Source organism: Coccinella septempunctata, chromosome 7, assembly GCF_907165205.1.
Source record: "Coccinella septempunctata chromosome 7, icCocSept1.1, whole genome shotgun sequence".
Taxonomy (NCBI): Eukaryota; Metazoa; Arthropoda; class Insecta; order Coleoptera; family Coccinellidae; genus Coccinella; species Coccinella septempunctata.
Window position 1 is genome coordinate 13,188,011 of NC_058195.1, and position 19,693 is coordinate 13,207,703.

General features: G+C 33.1%; 1 protein-coding gene across 5 annotated transcripts; it reads right to left on the reverse strand.

Annotated features, from left to right (window-relative positions):
• Positions 1 to 1,689: 1,689 nt before the first annotated feature.
• On the reverse strand, positions 1,690 to 18,886 carry LOC123316506 (meiosis regulator and mRNA stability factor 1). Of its 5 annotated transcripts, none has more exons than XM_044902614.1 (24): positions 18,352 to 18,885; positions 17,140 to 17,424; positions 16,536 to 16,711; positions 12,974 to 13,053; positions 12,732 to 12,835; positions 12,123 to 12,197; positions 11,631 to 11,840; positions 11,126 to 11,263; positions 10,778 to 10,978; positions 10,339 to 10,527; positions 10,116 to 10,282; positions 9,424 to 9,596; positions 9,145 to 9,362; positions 8,756 to 9,079; positions 7,250 to 7,405; positions 6,873 to 7,103; positions 6,376 to 6,573; positions 5,912 to 6,179; positions 5,651 to 5,796; positions 4,305 to 4,358; positions 4,007 to 4,199; positions 3,281 to 3,385; positions 3,048 to 3,162; positions 1,690 to 2,730 (listed from the first exon to the last, which is right to left on the reverse strand). In XM_044902614.1, exons 1-23 carry the CDS (start codon positions 18,745 to 18,747, stop codon positions 3,080 to 3,082), a joined length of 4,170 nt encoding a protein of 1,389 aa, XP_044758549.1. In that variant the 5' UTR covers positions 18,748 to 18,885; the 3' UTR covers positions 1,690 to 2,730; positions 3,048 to 3,079. The 5 variants fall into 5 exon arrangements, with proteins under 5 accessions (XP_044758549.1, XP_044758548.1, XP_044758547.1 ...); XM_044902613.1 differs by having other exon boundaries at positions 3,048 to 3,159; positions 4,007 to 4,208; XM_044902612.1 differs by having other exon boundaries at positions 4,007 to 4,208.
• Positions 18,887 to 19,693: the final 807 nt, after the last annotated feature.

Consider the following 19,693-nt stretch of genomic DNA (forward strand, 5'->3'; position numbering starts at 1 on the left):
TTTTTGAGTCCCAAAGAACTGCAGTAATATTGGATGTATCAAACCCCCCATGATACAGGGTTTTTGAGAAGGTTGTATCGTGGTATGTTGTTATTTTTGGCACTTCTGAAATATCTTTTACTCCAAATATAACAAGAAAATTGTATGAAATGACGCATGTGTGCCACTTTATCAGAACGACCAATAAAAAAGGGTAATAACGTCCCCACGTTGTTTGATAAAGTCACTGTACAGACTGGGCAAAATTCGTTGTCTACTGAGAGGATCTCGAGAACTATAGCAGCTAGATGAAAACGGATGACACATTTCCTAGCTCTCTTTTCGGAGAAACAAAGAATGGTGAAAACCGCAGTCTCCTACGATACTTCGTTTTTGAGTTTGACAATTTCGTAGAGTTCTTATAACTTGTTTGTCTTTGAAGTTACAAATCTAAAACTTGAACCTTCTACAGGCACTTTTTTACGCAGAATTCACTGACGACCTCAAAATATTTCTTCATTTCGAATCATAAGGTGAACTTTCATTTGTTCGCATTTAAGCAAACTTTTATTGAATTTTTTATTTTTGAATTGAAAAAAATCTTTCGTCCGTAGATTCTACGTATGAAAGTATCTAAGAAGTTTCAGATCTGTAACTTCAAAAACAAAAAAGTTATGAGAACTTTTCGGAATCGTCAAAATCTCAATTTTTTTTAATAATTCGAAATCTAAAAATGATAGGCCGATTCTGTTTTCAGATTTGGATTAGTCATGAAAAAAGAGCTAGAGAATGTGCCATCCATTTCCTTCTACCTGCTATAGTTCTCAAGATCCCTCTAGTAGGCAACGAATTTTGGTCACAGGGTGGATAAAATTGGTGACAACTAAACTACAACTTTTTAACCCAACGAGATAGAGGAAAATGAATGTGCCATTTTATCGCCTTTTTTCGAGAAACTTTCAATGCCATCAACTAAATTTCTCTATCTTCTTTTTTTGAGTTATAGGCGAAAATTTAAATTTGAACGATTTCAACTTCGGTCATTATCTCCGTTTCTGTTTGTGCTAGGATGTTGAAATAAAAACATACAGACACTTTTTTTATAGCAATCCAGTGGCGTACTATGATGTGTTCCTACAGGTTTATTTGCTGAGCTACAACATAAAGTTGTGTATTTTTTTATGAACACAGTAGTTTAAAATTACTGAATGGAATCTCTATTTATTTACCGTTTCAGAAATATGTCATACATCGCCCTCAGTCATTTTAAACTACTGTTTTCATAAGAAAAAACACAACTTTATGTTATAGCTCAGTAAATATACCTGTTGGAAAAATCATAATACGCCACTGGATTGCTATCAAAAATGTGTTTCTACAGACACTTTTTTGATGTTTTCATTTCAACATCGTAACTTAAAAACAAATTGAGACAATGACCAAAGTTGAAATTTTAATTTTGTTCTATAACTCGAAAACAAAAGAAGATAGAGGAATGCAGTTGATGGCATTATTAATTTCTCAAAAAAAGACGACCGTAATGTGCCATTCATATTCCTCTATCTCGTTGGGTTAAAAAGTTGTAGTTCAGGTATCACCAATTTTGCCCACCCTGTACATTTGAATCCCCACTCCTTATTGCAGATCTCCTACCGCAGCAACACTTCCAGAAGAACTTTTGGACCTTCATTCAGAAATATGAAACCAAAATGAAAGTACAAAAATGGATTTACTAACATTTTACAAAAATTTTACAGTACTGATTTTGTTAAAAAATATTAATTACAGATAAAAATTTCAATTCTATTCCTATACTACTTCATAAATTAATTGTCACATTTTTCATAAAAATAAATATTTAGGAAAATGAATTTATATAAATGCTGAATTGATTTTTGACTGAACTGATGTTTCAGTGGCGGGACATTGAGGGCTGGTTTTTATAAACGCTGACAAAAAAACATAAAAAACACGGTATAAAGCAAAAAAATAAAGAACAATAACAATACTAATCACAAAATACATTTAACAAAGTAGGAATGCTTCAGATTTTACAATTAAATATATTAAATAGTCTTCACACAAGATCATTTTGGAACAAGTTATTGCCTTGCCATTATTGAAGGATTTTTCAGTATTGCACTCAATTTCATTTCGAATACTGTTCAATGTCAACATTTTTCAGCTAATTTTTAACATATCTACATAAATATTCTGTTAACATTATGTATATAATTGTTATTATCATTTCGTTCTCATATTGGATAGTAATGCCAACTATCTACAATACAATTTGTAACAACAATAACATTTAAAATGAAAATAGTTGAGGGTATTAAACCAAACAAAATACAAAAGAGAGGAATTATGAAATAGTTTTTTTTTTTATAAATCGACCTCGGAAGAGTATTATAAATTTTTAGATTCAAAACATTTTGAGTCTGGAAATAATATAATATCCCCCACGATCAAATTTTAATAATAAGAGAAGGTCTTCAGTAATAAAAAAATAAAATCTCTCTCTCTACATATTGATTACTTCTCCTGCTCAACAAATATTCATTCATTATCATTAAATGTGGTTTTCATCAAAGTTTGTCGTTTCAAAATGATCTCTCGATAAAATGCAATTCACTGGATTACAAACAAGTTAAATCACACAGTAAAATTATAACAAAATCACACTGAGACTAGTTTTGGAGTTTGGTCTAGTTGAAATCCAAAAATATAGCGCACACGTTGGCTATATACCTGAAAGAGTGAGTTGAATATAATTTTGACGAGAAAAAAGTAATTAATTCACTAATCAGTCATTGATGTACACTCAAGGGCAAAATATGTGTGTTTATGTTAATTCAATCTTTCATTACTAGATGTAACTTGATAAATGACTATAACAGCAATAAAAAATTATTATACCTAAGATGTTACTTCTGTGGTTTTTATTGAACAATGCTCATTTAGTGGATATAAGACATTCTCGCTACATGTCTAGGGTATAACACTTTCAATTTTTGCGTATGTTCATCATCCTGTGATAAATTAATTAAAAATTGGGTATTGCTTACCTCCACTTTAGAGAGTCTTTATAAAGAGCTACTCAACGCATAAAAGAACATTTAGCTACCAAACTTTCTGTATTCTCTTGAGGTAGGTTTCTTTGACATTCATTTCTTTCCTCTGCTGAAAATTTATTTATGAGACAATCAAATATTGCAAAAGTTTCAAGAATTCTAAATGACATATTATGTTTCCTTGATTGACTGAAACTATTCAAAATCCAAACATAAGTTCTTTTTACCTTCCATGTTATGATTGAGGGATGCCCCCATATTATCTAAGTCAGATGGAGATATGTCCAATTTTGTGTTCACTCCAGAGTCATTGGAGTCATCAGAAATAACTCCTAGAAAAAAATAATTGTGTTCCTCATATTTTGAATTGATGTTATAAGATGCATTTGGTTTAAACAATGGAATGAAATATGGCCTATAGACAAGAATGGGAATTCTTCTTCAGACAAAAATGTATTTTTTATTAAATATCCTCAATACTTCCCATTTCAAATGAGCAATTTGAACCTGAACTGAAAACTTTATTTCAGGAAGAAATATTTGCGATTTGATTTGAAATATTTGGTAACATGGACTACAGATTAAATAGATAACAAAGGACAACATATCGCTAACGTTGATCAGATAAATGAAGATATTTTCTTCAAAATTACGAGGTGTTATTTGGTAAACGAGACTTAATCCCATTCTTTGAGAATTGTAAGAATCCAAAGTCAATTCTTTCCATTAAAGTGTCAATAGGACCAGTTCAAATATATGAAGAGAACTAAAAGTTTAAGGGGCGCAGCTGTCACTTTGTGTACGAGAAATGAAGCTACTTAAAACCCTCTATTTGAAATATGAATTTATACAGTTTCTGCAGCGAATTTTAAAAATTCATGTTAAACTTGCATATGCAGTAATGACCCAATTGACCCGAATTCCCCATCATAGTAAGTAAAACGTTTACTCACCTCTGGATATAAGCTTATCAGGCAGAGGTAATTCCGTTGCATCGGGAGGTGTAAAAGTTTGAAAAATATTATTTCTGACGCTCCATGGATTGTTATCTCCTGCATAAAGTTGGTGAGCTGGAGAAATCAGTTCCTTTATATCCTTCTCCATTAATCTCGGTGTTTGGAATAGAGGCATCCGTATCGAAAAGTCCTGAAAACACTAATCAATTATATTATGTTCTTGTTGCTGAACTGAAGTCCAAGATCATGTTACATATGAATGTTGGTCACTGAAAGGAAAAAAAACAGAACTCACTGTAATTTTACTTCCCCCATAGGCATTAGGAGAATTCCAATATAAAACAGTCCCCTTGAAAAAATAAAGGAAAAAATCAATGAAAAATTATATGCTCATAAAAGCGGAAATCGATTATTTGCATAACATACTATACTTCATTCAAATTTATTTTAGCAGTCGGTTGGCCATGAAATAATTTTCTCAAGTTTTTGTAACTAGAACGAAGTTAGGTTGGCACTCATGAAATGTCGTTAATGTCATAACGTCGTTGCCACAACTAATATCAATTTTTATTACGAAAATGCCGAAAGTGATTGAAAAAAGAGATAGGGTTTCCGGAAGTGCTATTTAGAATTCAGGTCCGCTCATTCAAATAGTTATACCCTGATATTCTAAAATCCACAATAGGTACGTCAGACGGTAGCGAACATATTCAATGTAAGAGAATGTTTATAATGTTTCATCTGAATCTAAACGACATATATTTCAGCTGGATATTTCCACAATCAGAAAGATTGTGAATGAAGAGGATGACAAAGAATTTCCTTCTATTGGGGGACCCAAAAAAGTGGTGGCATTCGAGAATTTTATGTTTGAGTGAAATAATGCGAAAAGTTTACTACAGGATTTTCGATAAATGTCATCGGAGAATGAGTTCCCTAAAATGGATTTTTCTATTTTTCATTTGACTTGTCTTATACAATGTAAATGTCTTAAGGTACTAATAAATACCTATAATTATTATTATTACATCAATGTATTAAGATGAATAGCCACAAATACGCGCCAGTTGCCCTGTTACTTGTTTATTCAAGTGAAATTTTTGTTCAAAGGTGAAGTTCATCTTAACTTGAGAATTCCTTCAATTCCTTTTACTTATATTGATGCAAGATGATTTTTGTTAAAGAATTTAACATTCTTGTAATTATCTGTTTATTCCTTCGGGAGATACCCCAACCACTGCATCATATGCATTTCATCTTCGAGTTAATATTTTCGAAATCTACAAATGATGTAAGCCAAAGAAGATAACGAACATTAACTCTCCTCAAGCTAGTGCATATTATGATATTATACTGATCTCTCATATTTTCCATGCAAATAACTGGATTTGGTATGACTTCAATCAGTTTGTATAAACTTCAATTATGTTTGTCACATATTTTCCGAAGAGATTCGACATTGCGATAAAATACGTAATAACAGAAACTTTTACGTAGAACGGGCAACATAGCGTTGATTTAAAACCCAAAAATGTTTTGACAAGCGTCATAACCCCACATTTTCGTACTATACAGAGTGAAATGTGTCAAATTTCCATGGCCAACCGACTGCTAAAATATAAGTGAATGAAGTATACTTACGGGAGAAGGTGGGGTATCAGGTTTGGGTGGTGCTATTTTCCGATGAGGTGCATCATGTCCGATTTGTAACCACTTGCAACTGCGTTCTTCTTCTCTCCTTATCGGTTTGACTTCTTGCAAAGGAGTCGGAAGTGGTACTTGATGATCTGATAAAAACGAAACGGGATGTTGAACAATTCCTACCCAACTTCATTAAAATTTATCGATAGTGTTCAGTTTTTTAACACACATAGAGCAAATTAGAGTAAGTAAGTTAATCACCTGCAAGAATTTTATTGAAACTTATAAGAGGATTTGGTCCACTTCCTCTGAGAAAGATTAAAAAATTGAAACACTTCATGAGGTCGTTTGGCGAATGTATATTATAGTCTTCTAATTTAATTTCGTTGCCATAGCAAGCAAAAAGGCCTCTTTCTAATTCATTGTAGACAATCTGACCACCATTATTATATAAAACCTGGTACAATTGAGCGGCCAAGACGTATTGTCTAGTCAAGGATATGTAGTTTTTATTGTTAGAATATGAGATCTGTAAAAAATCCAATAACATCATGAAATCGAAGAATATTGACTAAAGTTGGTAATGAAATGAAAAATTAATTAATATTTCACTCTTCGATATATCCTATATATATCCTTATTCAATTATTGGAGGTATTTGAAAAAATTTATGAAATGGAACTTGAATTGATACATATTTCACTATTAACCTTGAAATAACTTACCGATAATACATTTTTCAGTTCATTGAGGTTTTCAACTGTCCAATGGCTGTTATATTTAGTATGGTATTCAATTTTGAAGAAAGCATATTCTTTGCAATAAGGCGGTTCTAACAGAATAGACCATGCTCTCACTTTAAATATTTGGATAGGATCTTGTTCTACTGGAATTATGTAAGAGCCTATTGAAGTTTGCAGAAGCTGTAACAAATCAATTGAAATAATATTTTCCTACTAGTCCACAATACAGAGGGAAAAGAAGTTACTCTACATATTATCATAATGCATAAATACTCTTTAATTATCATGAAATCTTATGTGGATTCTTAACATCTATCGAAAAAAAAATTTAATAATCACTTCGATACATTTATGGTCGTTGTTCCAGAAAGCCAAGATTCCAATGTGTATTCAAAATTTATATGACCTATTGTTCAATGAGGTTCTCAAGTCAGACTATAAATATTATTTCAGGGGGTATTTTAACAAAGGGTACTCACCTGAACATATTCAGGTAGATTCATTATAACTTGTTCAACAGTTTCACATTCATAGGCTTCTGGTTTGAACGGATATCCAAATTCTTTAAGATACAAAACAGGAAAATCTTCCAAAGAAATACTAGAAAGGCTCGAATTCTTTATCAAGGACAAGAGCTGAGAGCCTAGCACTTTCAACATTTTAGGTAATGTTAAGCATACTGCTCTTTCGCCATCGGATAATTCTATAATCTGTAAAAAGAACGAATAAGATGAACAACTGAGAGAATCCTGACGTTTTACCACAAATAAATGACAACACTCATATGAAGTCCCCAACAGATTTTGTTAATCAGTTAACGCGGTCACAAAGTTAGTTGTTCTTATGATTTCAATACCTTTACTACATCTGGTATTGCCTCAAATAATTCAATTAATTTAGTGAAACCATAATCCGATACTTTGCATTGGTATCCAAAATGATGATGATATGCAGGTACAAACTTATGAAAAATTATGGTACAGTATGGCGAATGTCTCAACAGTTCCACCACCTAAAAAGTTCATGCATTGAATGAATTTGTGTAAATTCGAAGATCCAGAATCCGATGATGCAGAAAATTCAATTCCCTGTGCAGCTGACAGAATCAAAAACCAATAATTCACATGCCAGTTACCCAGCCCAGGGAAATATATTGTGTAAATTTCAAATTCTATAATGTTACATTTGATGAGGGTGTTTACATAACTCGGGAACCAGATGTATGATTTTGATGGGAATTTCACAAGTTTTCGTGTGAAATTCATTCCTATACAAAGGAGAAATGACGAACAATATCGAAATATCGATTTTTTCACGAACAAGTCGTGAATCATGCTGTTATGGCCGACGATGTTAAAACTATAAGAGATAGATCCAGTGCAATTTTGTCAAGCTCGAAAAGTTCTATAAAAAAGTCCGCGATGGCAAACATACAGGATCTTTAAAATTAGACGTGAACCTTGGAGGCGGTGTTAGTATAACTCATTTGCTACCGTTTGATAACCAAAAACAACAGTTTCCGAGTGAATTCTTGTGTTTTGCAAAAAATTTCTCACTTTACTTCATTTTTCGTCAATTTTTTCCACATTGACCAAGTTTAATTATAATTTTGGATTATTTTTATCAGAAAAAGTTATGATACGTATGAAAAAAGCAAAACTATCCTGTATTAGATGTTGGAAAATAATCAGTATGATTTAAAAGTTGGTAATTCCTTCATATATGACTTGTGGAATTCGAAAGTTGCAGGCAAATTGGGATTACAAATTGATTTTTTTTTCCTATAGGTACCAAATTTTAAATAATATTAGTTCTTTTTCAACATCTAATACAGGATAGTTTTCCTTTTTTCATACGTATCATATCTTTTTCTGATGAAAATAATCCAAAATTATAATCGATCTTGGTCAACATAGAAAAAATTGACAAAAAATGAAGTAAGATGAGGAATTTTTCGAAAAACACAAGAACTCAGATATCGCGAAAACTGTTGATTTTTGGTTATCAATAAATATGTTTCAAACGGCAGCAAATGAGTGATACTAACACCTCCTCCAAGGTTCACGTCTAATTTGGAAACACCCTGTATAACTTTCGAGGATAACCTACGATAACCAATCCTAACATATAAAATTCAATACAATTGGAAGAGCGCCTTTGACTGACCTGGAATTAATTGATATGAATATGAATGTGACCCTTATCTGCTGTATTTATTCCTGAAAAATGAAAAATGCAGCGCTAGGTTGAGCCGAAGGGCCAAAAAAGTCCGAAAAGGTGAATCTACCAAAAAAGGTAAAACTATGGGCTTACTAATTCATTTACCTAAACAAATCATAACTCACAGTTAAATAACACTCACCTCGACTGAAAACTCTTTAGTTTTGGCAATTTCTTTGGGCGATTGCTCTCTCTTAGGAACGGCAATCGTGAGTTTATCATCTTTCTTGCTCAAAACGATGGTATTTTCCGGCAGTTCGCCCAGCAAGTCTTCGAAATTGCACAATCCATAGTCAATTGGGGAGAAAGGTTTGTTAATGACTTTTTCATAAGCAGCGGGGAACTCTAATACTGATATCTGCTTGCAAGGCTGGACTTTTAATACTTTGAGCAAATCAGATGTGAATCTCCTCATTTGTGCAGAATGTGACAGTGTGATTAGCCTGCGTGTGCCATCGCCAATGATCTAAATAAATTATCATAAAATCATGTTTTGAGTAGCCGCCGAGGTATTTCATTGAGCAAACCTACCTGCACAATATGGGACATAGACTCAAACAAATCAACCAATTTCGTATGACCGTAGTGGGCTACACGACATTGTCTCCCAAAATGATGATGATAGGCGGGAATGAATTTAGCCAGCGGCAACTGACATTTATCCATAGTTCGCAATAAATCGACCACTTCTCGGCACAACAAGTATATATTTGGAGCTATAGATGGTGGTACACCCTTGAGAAATGTTTCTGAAATGATTAATATTATAGACTGATTGGACGAAACCAGTTTCTTCAATTATATGTTTACCTTCATCGTTAACAACTTTCTTATTCTCTCTTTTAATTATCTTTATGGTTTTGTTTGGTCCAACTTGTTTGATAGAAATATTAGGCACACACATCACAAAATGCTCTAAGGGTACCCCTGTATCATCAACGGGCAACGGAATACGGAATGTTTGTTCATAACATGCTTGAAAACTAGAGAAACATGGAAAAACAGAGTTAACTACACCGTAAGATAAAATGAATTAGTGAAATATAAAAGAATATAACCAACTTAGGAGTTGGACTCAATTCGTAGCAAATATAAGGAACTCCCTGATCTCTCACACTTCTACCAATAACCAAGTAACAAACTCGACCAACGCAGTCGTCTGTATTGAAAAATACAGATCCAATCAAGAATTCTAACTAAACCGTTCTAAAATAACGTTTTGAAGGTTCTAGCTACACTGTGTTAAAAACGGTGGCGTCAAAGGTAATTTTTGATAGGTTATTCGGATCATGCGCATCAAATTCGAACTTTGTTTACGTTTACGTTTTACGTTCATGAAATTTTTGTGTTTTGTTTGGAATATAAAGTCTTCTTCTTCTTCTACAAATGTATGTTACGTCTATTTTCGACATTGATGCCTGATCTGGTCAGTTGACGAATTGAAAATTCGTCAGCTCTTATAGAAAGCTACAAATTAATCCAAGCTCTCATCGAATACTCACCTTAAGAAGGGCAACGAACCCATATGAATGTCCAGCAAGGTGTACAACTGATTGCAGAAAAATTTCAGTGAGATCATGACATTCGGTGATTGTATGGTGTTGATTTCACACCAACCGCCAGACTGAAGACCGTTCGGACAGTGCACTGTACAGTAGGATAAAATAATCTGGAGAATAATTTCATCTTAATCGTGAGCACTGGGAATTTGGCATTCGATCATACCTTATTCAAGTTTGGAGGGGGAGAAGCCTTAACTTCCTGGGTGAGTGAGATGATGCGACAGCCTTGCTCTTCCGTTATCTTGCAAACGTCTTTCAGTTTGTTCACTTCCGATACAGATATAGTGCAATGATATCTCGATTCCAATAGAGCCATAAATTTGAAAAGTGCCATGCATTTTTCCGGTGCTTCCTGAAACAAGCAAGAACCTACCATTTCTAGATTGGTTTAAATGGTCGAAGGTGAAATTTAATATTCTACAATAGTCTAAAATGAAAATTCTTCGTGAAACCCACTGAAATTTTCTCCTAATTTAAAATTTCTTCTTTTGCAAGGCAAATGAAAAGATATATTGGATTTTTCACAACAGTTGTTTTCCTTCCTACAGATAATTTTATTGTACGATGAAATACAATGATCAGAAACACATGATTGTACATACCTGCAGAATGTTAACTATAAGAGCTTTCAGATGTTCAGGATCAGAAACATTATTCTGAGCGTATGATATGACGATTCTTTTCTGTCCAAGTTTTTGTCGATGAAGCTGTGATATTGCAAATTGAGCTTCTTGTTGACTAGATACCCTGATGTTTGCGGATGTCGATCCATCTGCTTGTGTAGAAATCTTCAAATTACAAATCTGAAATAAGACATTTGATGTTTAATTAACTGGAGATAGAAATCGTTAATTGATGTTCTGATGATGATGTCAAAATTTCAGGAACTATTAGAAAGCTTTTTCAGAAATTTGCAACGCAACTAGGTGTATTTTAAATCTGAAACTCACCATAGCATATTCTTTGAGCATGTTGGTCAATAAACGCCTCAAATCTGATAATCCAATTGACGAATCCAAATTTGATATGACTAAATCCACAGGTTGCTTATCAACTGCGTTCTGTAGTTTACAATTTTCGTTTGTAGTCTAGGAAAAAATAGGAGAACATTAATAACATAAACTTATATTTTTCAAACATGAATAATGAGTTTGGGGACGAATCTGTCGATAAAATAATAATAATGATCTGGGGTGCTATAGAATCAAGGCTATTGGATTTTTCCGATCAAATTGAAGAAAAGAACTACCCCCAGTATTTTCAGGGATATATATATCTAGGAGCAAATTAAGAGATGCTGAAGGTTTACTATCAAATACCTCTCATCTATCGGATCTGACTGCTAGAATAAGTATATACAGGGTGACCCATTTCGTTACAGCATGGCTCAGTCTCAGAACTGCGACCACTAGGATCTTTTGTTTTACGAGACCGCCAAAAATGGACTGTACTTACCTTCGAATCATCGCTGACCTCAGAATCAATACCGACTTTCTGATTACGATTAGGAATATTCATATTCTGTACTGTTTCTGAGTTACTGGGTCTGATATCAGAAATGCGCATATCATAACTTGGTTCTGGATTACTTAACATGCTCTGGGCTCCTTGGATTGGACGGAAATAGTTGCTTTCTCCAGCATCCCTTGCCAGAGGTCGCTCGCACTGACAAAACGAAAAATTAGAAACCAGAAATGGGTATAATGCAATAAGTGAACTGAATTCTCATTTCTCATCTCAGTAATGCTTCTAATAGACTGATCATACATTGTGAAGGAGCTCAAAGAATTTGTTTCCGAACTCGACCTCAAAATGTCAGATTCGGCCTTATGTCTGTCATCATTGTTGAATATTACACTCTCATATCAAAACAAGTGAAAATTTCAATTCAGTTGGTAATAAATGATAATTATCACTTCATTATGTGCATATTCATAATGTGCTCACCTGTCTCCAGAGAATATTTGCAGAAGCTTGACTTGGATCCGGTTGAAAAGCTGGTGGGGGCAATGGGTAGTTTGCCTATTTGAAAGTGATTATGATATCAGTTTACCCTTTTGAAAACAACAACAAGCAATAAAGTTCGATGACTCAATATTTAGAATCGCTCTTGATTCCACAAAACGAACAAAATTTGTATTACCCAAAGAGACTAATTCATTTTACTTGAACTTTTTAAGCTTATGCAGACTATTGATGAGCGATATCGTGATTTTAAAATCACGTTGTGCACCGTGACAGTTCCATTTCAAAGCGTGACATGATTACGTTTTCAAAATTATATCTGATACAGATATACAGGCTGAGTCTTTTACTTGTACATATATTTTAACAGTGTATTTCCAAGATCAAAAGAAAAACTTTTTTCCTTCATCATTTTTCTGATTTGACCAAGATAAAAAGATGGGGCCATTTTAAGAGCAATGGCAATATTTATAGTTTCACCTGTTACAACTTAAATTTCATGCTTGTATAGATTGATATCACAAAAATTTTTTATCATAAATTCATGAAAAGAAAAATATATCACGTGTATTATTAATTAATTCAACTCACCCTCCATGGTGTATTTGTAATCATATGAGAAATGTCCAATGGGTTAGCAGCGTAAAAACTAGGTATTGATGGGTAATTCATATTCTCGTTTTTTGTTTTCCTCCCTAGAAGTTACAAAAACTTAGAAAGTATAATTTCTAATAAATACTCAAATTGATTTTCTTCTTGGCCTCTTAATGGTTGCAAATTGCAAAAATGGCTATGTGATGTTATTGTTTTTGGATATGAAAAAATTAGATTACCTGAGTAATTCCTGATAGAGGGGGCAGATGCTTGAATCTTACTTCCATATACATCTTCCCCATTGATACGTTTTTGTGCTCTGGAAAAAAAAAGGTGCCAAATAATAATGACGCAAAGTTTACGTCCAAGAGTAAATTAGACACTTCGAATAGCGATTATAAATTTAGTTTATGGATTTTGATTTTCATATTGGCCCTACGCCAAATAGCAACCACATCATGTGAATTAAAAGCCTGTAGAAAATCTTTTCTACGAATTAGTGTTAGGAACATCCAGAATCTAGATATACATACATTTATTAAAGGATAATTGTTACTTATTTTTGAACTTAATGTAAGTCACTAATTACTGGTTCTGATTGTGACTTTACATTTTTGATAGAATTTTTCCACATGCACATTTTTCTAGATTCTCCCTAGTTTAAATTAGAGTAGAGTAGAAAAAGGATAAAAAAAATCTACAAGAAAAAATTGATTATTGAAATCGATTTTAGTATGACTGAATTGTTAATATAAACTATGTTTTTGAAAATACGGTCGAACATTTTACTACATTTTCGCAACCAGTTTACTAATGAATCGGATAAATCTCAATAAATAGTAGGAAAATTGACGTATGCATAGCTTCGATATTAAAACTATCTAGAAAATTTAAAACCGAATCATTTTCGATTAACGAAACGATTCACATCTAAAATGGCGGCCTACGATCACTTTATATCCGAAACATCTCTAATAACAGAGCTTATTATCTTTTTCGGGTTGGAACTCGAAATTGTGAGGGGTTGCAGTTACCTGGAGTTTCTATCGTAGGGTTTGTTGTAATGCGCCATTTTCACTATCAATAAGGCGATCACAAATTTTTTTATCAATTCACGATTCTCATTCCACCAGTTGAACCAGCAACTGAAACATCAATGTTGCGTTTCGAAGAATGAAGGCGATTTTTTTGATTCCACATATGGACACTGATAATAATTTGTCAAAATACCGCGGTAGATTATCTTTCAGAGTCGCTTGACCATAAAGATAAGCAGTTGAAAATCGAACTTTAGAGAAAAAAGACTAATTTTTCCTCACTGGAATAAAGTAGTTTAAGTAAAAACTTTTCTGCGTTAGTTTACATTTTGCGAGTTCTAGAAAAATATGCCAAAATCGTCTCTGAACAGTATGGAACAGTTGGGAGTATCAACTTATTTGAAATTTAATCAACAATTGGTCAGAAGGATACCGGAAATCAGTATTGGAATCGTGTTGGAAATTATGAGAATGCATTTCCCAAGGGGAATACAAAAAACAACCTCAAATATATAAAAAATTTCTGTAATTTTAAACGCTAACTTCGATGAAAATTCAAATTAAACCAAAGGAAAATTTAATTTTTGCAATATTTTTTCTTAATTAGACATTGAATTTTGTACGGTTTCTTATATGAGTGAGTCTTTGACTTGTTCATATACAGGGTGGGCAAAATTCGTTGTCTACTGAGAGGTTCTCGAGAACTATAAGAAAACTGATGTCATATTTTCGAGCTCTTTTTCAGAGAAACAAAGAAGGGTGAAAACCGTAGCCTCCTACGATTCTTCGTTTTTGAGTTATTAGCAAAAAATGAGATTTTGACGATTTCGTAAAGTTCTCATTTTTTCATCTTTGAAGTTGATCTGAAACTTGAACTTTCTACAGGCACTTTTTTACGTAGAATCCACTGACGAGCTCAAAATATTTTTTCATTTGAATCAATTGGACGAACTCTCATTTTCTAAATGCAAACTTTTATTGAATTTGTTAATTTCGAATCGGAAAAAAAATCTTTTGTCTAGTGCTTAAGAAGGTTCAAGTTTCAGATCTGTAACTTCAATGACAAAAAAGTTATGAGAACTTTTCGAAATCGTCAAAATCTCATTTTTTGCTAATAACTCAAAGACGAAGAATCGTAGGAGGCTATGGTTTTCATTATTTTTTCTCTGAAAAAGAGTTCGGAACTGTTTTTCTTCTAGCTCTTATAGTTCTCGAGATCCACTCAGTAGACAACGAATTTTGCCCATCCTGTACATATATGAAGAATTTTTTCTTCGCCATTTCTTCCAATTAGGTTCGGTCGAAAGGATACAGGCTGTTGAAAATCTATTAAAAAAATTTAATTTTGAGTTGTATCTCACAAACGTGTTTACGGAATGGAAAGATTTTCGAAATATAGTTTTTCATTAATATGATCTTCTCTGAACGAAATTCCATCCATATCTTCCAGGTTCTTCATTATGACCATTACATAATATATCATAAAACTTTGAAATTTTTATGTTTTATGAATTTTATTTTTCCAGAGGTGGCTCATTATATGATATGATGAATATGATATTATGAGAACTTTAAATAGCTGAACCAAAAAAATGGTAAAGGAAATAAGGTCAATAAGGACCCTGTATAAAACTGTGAATCTGTAAAATACTTTCTTTCGGAATGCATTTCCTAGTTTATTCACCTTTTAATGATTTTTTTGTATTGTAAACTTTTGTTTCCATTACCAGACTCTTATTCATTCTGAATTATCATTACAGTGTGTGGATAAAAAGAATTAACAACGGAATTATTGAATGCTTGCAATAAAAACGCTCAGAAAAATCACTTTTAGTTCTCAATTAATCACATAAAAATTTTACTCATTACGCCATTCGTTTTTTCACAAACTGATGACATAGTTTTGAATTGTTATCTACAGTACCAATTTTTCACACCATCATTTAGGTAAGTTGCACCGTCTAACAAGGCAGCAAAAAAATTGGTGTTGTTTGAAAAAAAATTATGGTGTCACTCTGTTTGACCGATCCAAGAGTTTTGCTTGAAAACCTTCAATAACGTTATGAATTTTATTTCTTACTTCACACAGTATAAATGTCATAATATGTAAGGAATTTATATGCATTTCGAGATAATATTCAGTAAGTTAATAAGTAAATAGCATTATTCTCCTAATGCCGATAATCCAACCTAAGCAATTTTTGCAATTAATTTGTATTGAGTTTCAAGTTATCTACATAATTATTAATTTTAAGTACTACTAGCTGTACCCGCCGAGACACAGGAGGAATTTATTTTACTTACTTCTTCCAAGATGACGGCGGAATGGTGGAGAATTGAAAAGTAAAACGTAGTCTAAAGCCTTCCTTGGAGTATTCTTTTCAACAGGCTAATCCGAGGTTTTCCCAGACAAACAGACAAATTCGCCTGAATTCAATCTTGGATCTTTAATAATTTTTGACAGGTTGCTGATGCTTTAATATGCATCATGTCCTGATATCGATTTCCCTAACAAGATGAGAGGATATATGGAGCAAAAATTGCATTTAACGCTTAACTTCCGCACATCCTGTAGACAAATTAAAAAACTGAATGATTTCTGATAGTACGACATATTGAAGCCTCGAGTTTTCTGAACAATTTGTTTTTGGAGGGTGAACTGTTCACAGATTTTAGTTTCATTATGGATTTTCATTGAGTATCAATAGACCCCATCAAATCAATAATAATTATTATTTCATTCGTGCTTCTACAACAAACTCACCTTAATGCGAAATCCAATGTTGAAAATCTGACGGTAGCTCTACCTTCTGGATGAATATCTTCTACTCTACCACCGCAGTTGTCGGTCAGAATTTTAAGACGTGCTTTGATTTTTCCAAAATTGCAGTTTAACGGCAAATTGGTTATCTCTAAAATAGCTACTTCATCAGGTAGCACCTGGGGGCATTCAGAACGAATTAAGACAACCTACACTTTTTTTTATTAAACACCCAACCTAATTAGGTGTTCGGCTTCTTGATTCATGAAGAGCAAATTTTGTATTATAATAGCAATGCCATTCTAAACTGAATTAGTTATACTTTAGGACTGCAGGTTTCACTTAGTATATAAAAAAATTTCTTAAAAATTCATTTTAGATTATGAAACTTTTGTATGAAATTTTCTTTCTCAACAGCTGAACGAAAAAGTTAAAAAGCTGGCATTGTTAATCAACCATTCTGTAGTGACTATATCGTGTGGTCGGTACAACAAACTGGTATCTAATCAATTGTCAATATTCAGATATGTGCATTTAGCTTTCACCACTTTATCTTCAATGCTCTTCAAACAAATTCCCAAGAAAATTTCTAGAATTTAATATTTACCTTCTCTTTTTTCTGCCTTGGTAAATCTTCAATGAGATCATAATAAAGGAAATGTTCATTAGCACATAAAATCAGTGCGTCTGCTACATTGGCATTATGTAATAATATCACCCGTATTTTTCTCCTAAACCTCAAATCGCTCAGATCAGCTGCGAAATTAACATCTCCTGATATCAAAACCACAGCACAAGGTGGTCGATGGACTTCTGCGAAACGTCTTAAAGATTGTCTCAATTTTTCATCAGCAGCATTCTTAGATATTGAAGAAACGTGTATCACATTAACCTAAAATTGTAATATCAAAAATCTTCTGTCCCCACAACTCATATCCTTATGCACTAATGGTGTTTATTTAGCTTTTCCTAAAAACTAAGAAATAATGGTGAGTTTATGCTGCCTTCCTAAGAACCAAAAATTAAAGAAATGCCTAAAAAAACTGTAGCAATTTCCTTAGATCTTAGGTTAGACCACCAGTCCATAGATGGATGGACTGGCTTTCATATGGCTTTGGTATTTGAAAATTTCATTCATAATCATGAACAGCATATGGAAAAACCGAGTATGTATTCAAGAGAAACATTCTACTGACACTGAAAAGGGGGGCTTTCAATCAGTGCATCCTGTTGGCCATGACCCATGACGGCTCAGAAACCCTGAAACCGTCCAAAGCATCAGTAACAAAACTTGAAGTTGCTATGCTTGGTTTAACTTTGAAAGATTGGATGATAAATAAAGATCTGTGCAGAAAACACGATTATGTGACTCTACTGAAAGCATTACCAAGCTGACTTAGGTCTCAGTTTTTAGGAACTCTGCATGAACGCACCATTAGTATGGAGATGACCGAATTTCTAGTCATAATATTTGTATCTTAGTTCTTAGGATTTATATACATATACTAGGTAACTTGTATATTTTATTGTATGGAAGTTAAACCCTGAGTTCTTAGTCTTACAGCAAAAACACACCTTAACAAGATTGGAATATATTGTAAGATTATTCAGAAAAATGGGTTATTTGTAAGAGAAATCCCAAGGGTTGCGTTCACAAACTTACTGCGAGAGTAGAGTATGAGTATGGCCATGCCCAGAGAGCATACTCTGAGGAACTAAAAGTACGTTTGTGAATGCTTTGAGTAATCAGAGCTTGCTCAGAGTAAGTTTGTGAACGCAACCAAGATGAAAAACAATTTGACGCCACTTGTCCACTTGCCTGAGAGTCATGTAGTTCCTGAATCACTTGAGAGTGTTCTTTTTTAACATCACAGACAACAATGAACTCTGCTTCTCGATAACTTTGTAGAAAAAAAGTTCTGATTCTTTGTACAATGGCAGAGGCGCTCTTGAATCTAGGCACCTGGCAGTTTTCAATATCCCAAAATATACCAATTGGCGGTAGTCTTTTTTTCTTATGTCTTTTAGTACAACCAAGAATGCCATCGCTATTTGAACTATCAGACCAAGAAGATTTCTGAGAAATATCTACACTTTTGGTAAGCCTCAAAGGAGATGGATATTTGAAAAAGTCTTTGCCCTCGATATCACTATAAGAGTCCATTGTTGAGGAAGAGTCGTCAGATTCATCACTATATTCACTAGTAGAACTCATTCTACATCACATTGTGAAACTCCAAAAAAAATTATATACAGTTCAACCAATGCATATATTGTTTAATCATCTTCCAAAACAATGTTTTTCTAATCACTACTTCAAATAGTTAACCACATATTTTGATATTTTTGCCTGTTTACCACAGATTGACAGTTTACAGTTATAACACATAGACCAAAGCATAGAGTTGTCAATATAGACAACTATCTCTTTGACATCATTGAACTCTATGGGGGTTCCCATAGAGTTCAATGTTTGACATAGACCACTGCAAACCTCTAATCTGTCATCACCATGGAAACAAATAAATACAAATAATAAATAAACTCCGTGAAATGAATATAGAAAATCAATTTTGTTAGTACTGCTAGGAAGAGATTCATAAAGGACATTGAACAAATAACTTAGAGTGTAATTTGATTTATAGTGTATATGATTTGATGGAACGAAATGCCTTTTTTTCGAAAAAAATTTTCCCCGAAAAAAACACCATGTCGAAAATTACGTACCTCACATGATGAAGAACGAGAGGGTTTAGTGTTGGACAATCGTACTGTTTTATTGCAATTGGGAAAAAATAACCTGAGGTTCGAAAATGGTGAATGGATTCCTGGTAAGAACTACTAACCTTTTTTACCTGTTTTCTGTTTTTATAAGATTATTCATTATTCCATGAAGTGACGCTTGCCGTTTCAGAATCTGGGGAGGATGCTTCCTTATTCAAGACTAATCAGAAATTGAGAAAAAGAATACAAGAGTTACTGAAAGAAAAGAATATTTTCAAAGTGAAATTTGAGATTCTGCTGAACATGGTATGAATATGAAAGTAGATTTAGTAATTATATTATGGGCTTTTACTGTTTTCAGTTGGGCTCTAGTCTTTCGTTGATAAATTAGTTAATTAAAAAGTAGTAAAAAGAATTTTCAGTAGGCCTGTGGAGCC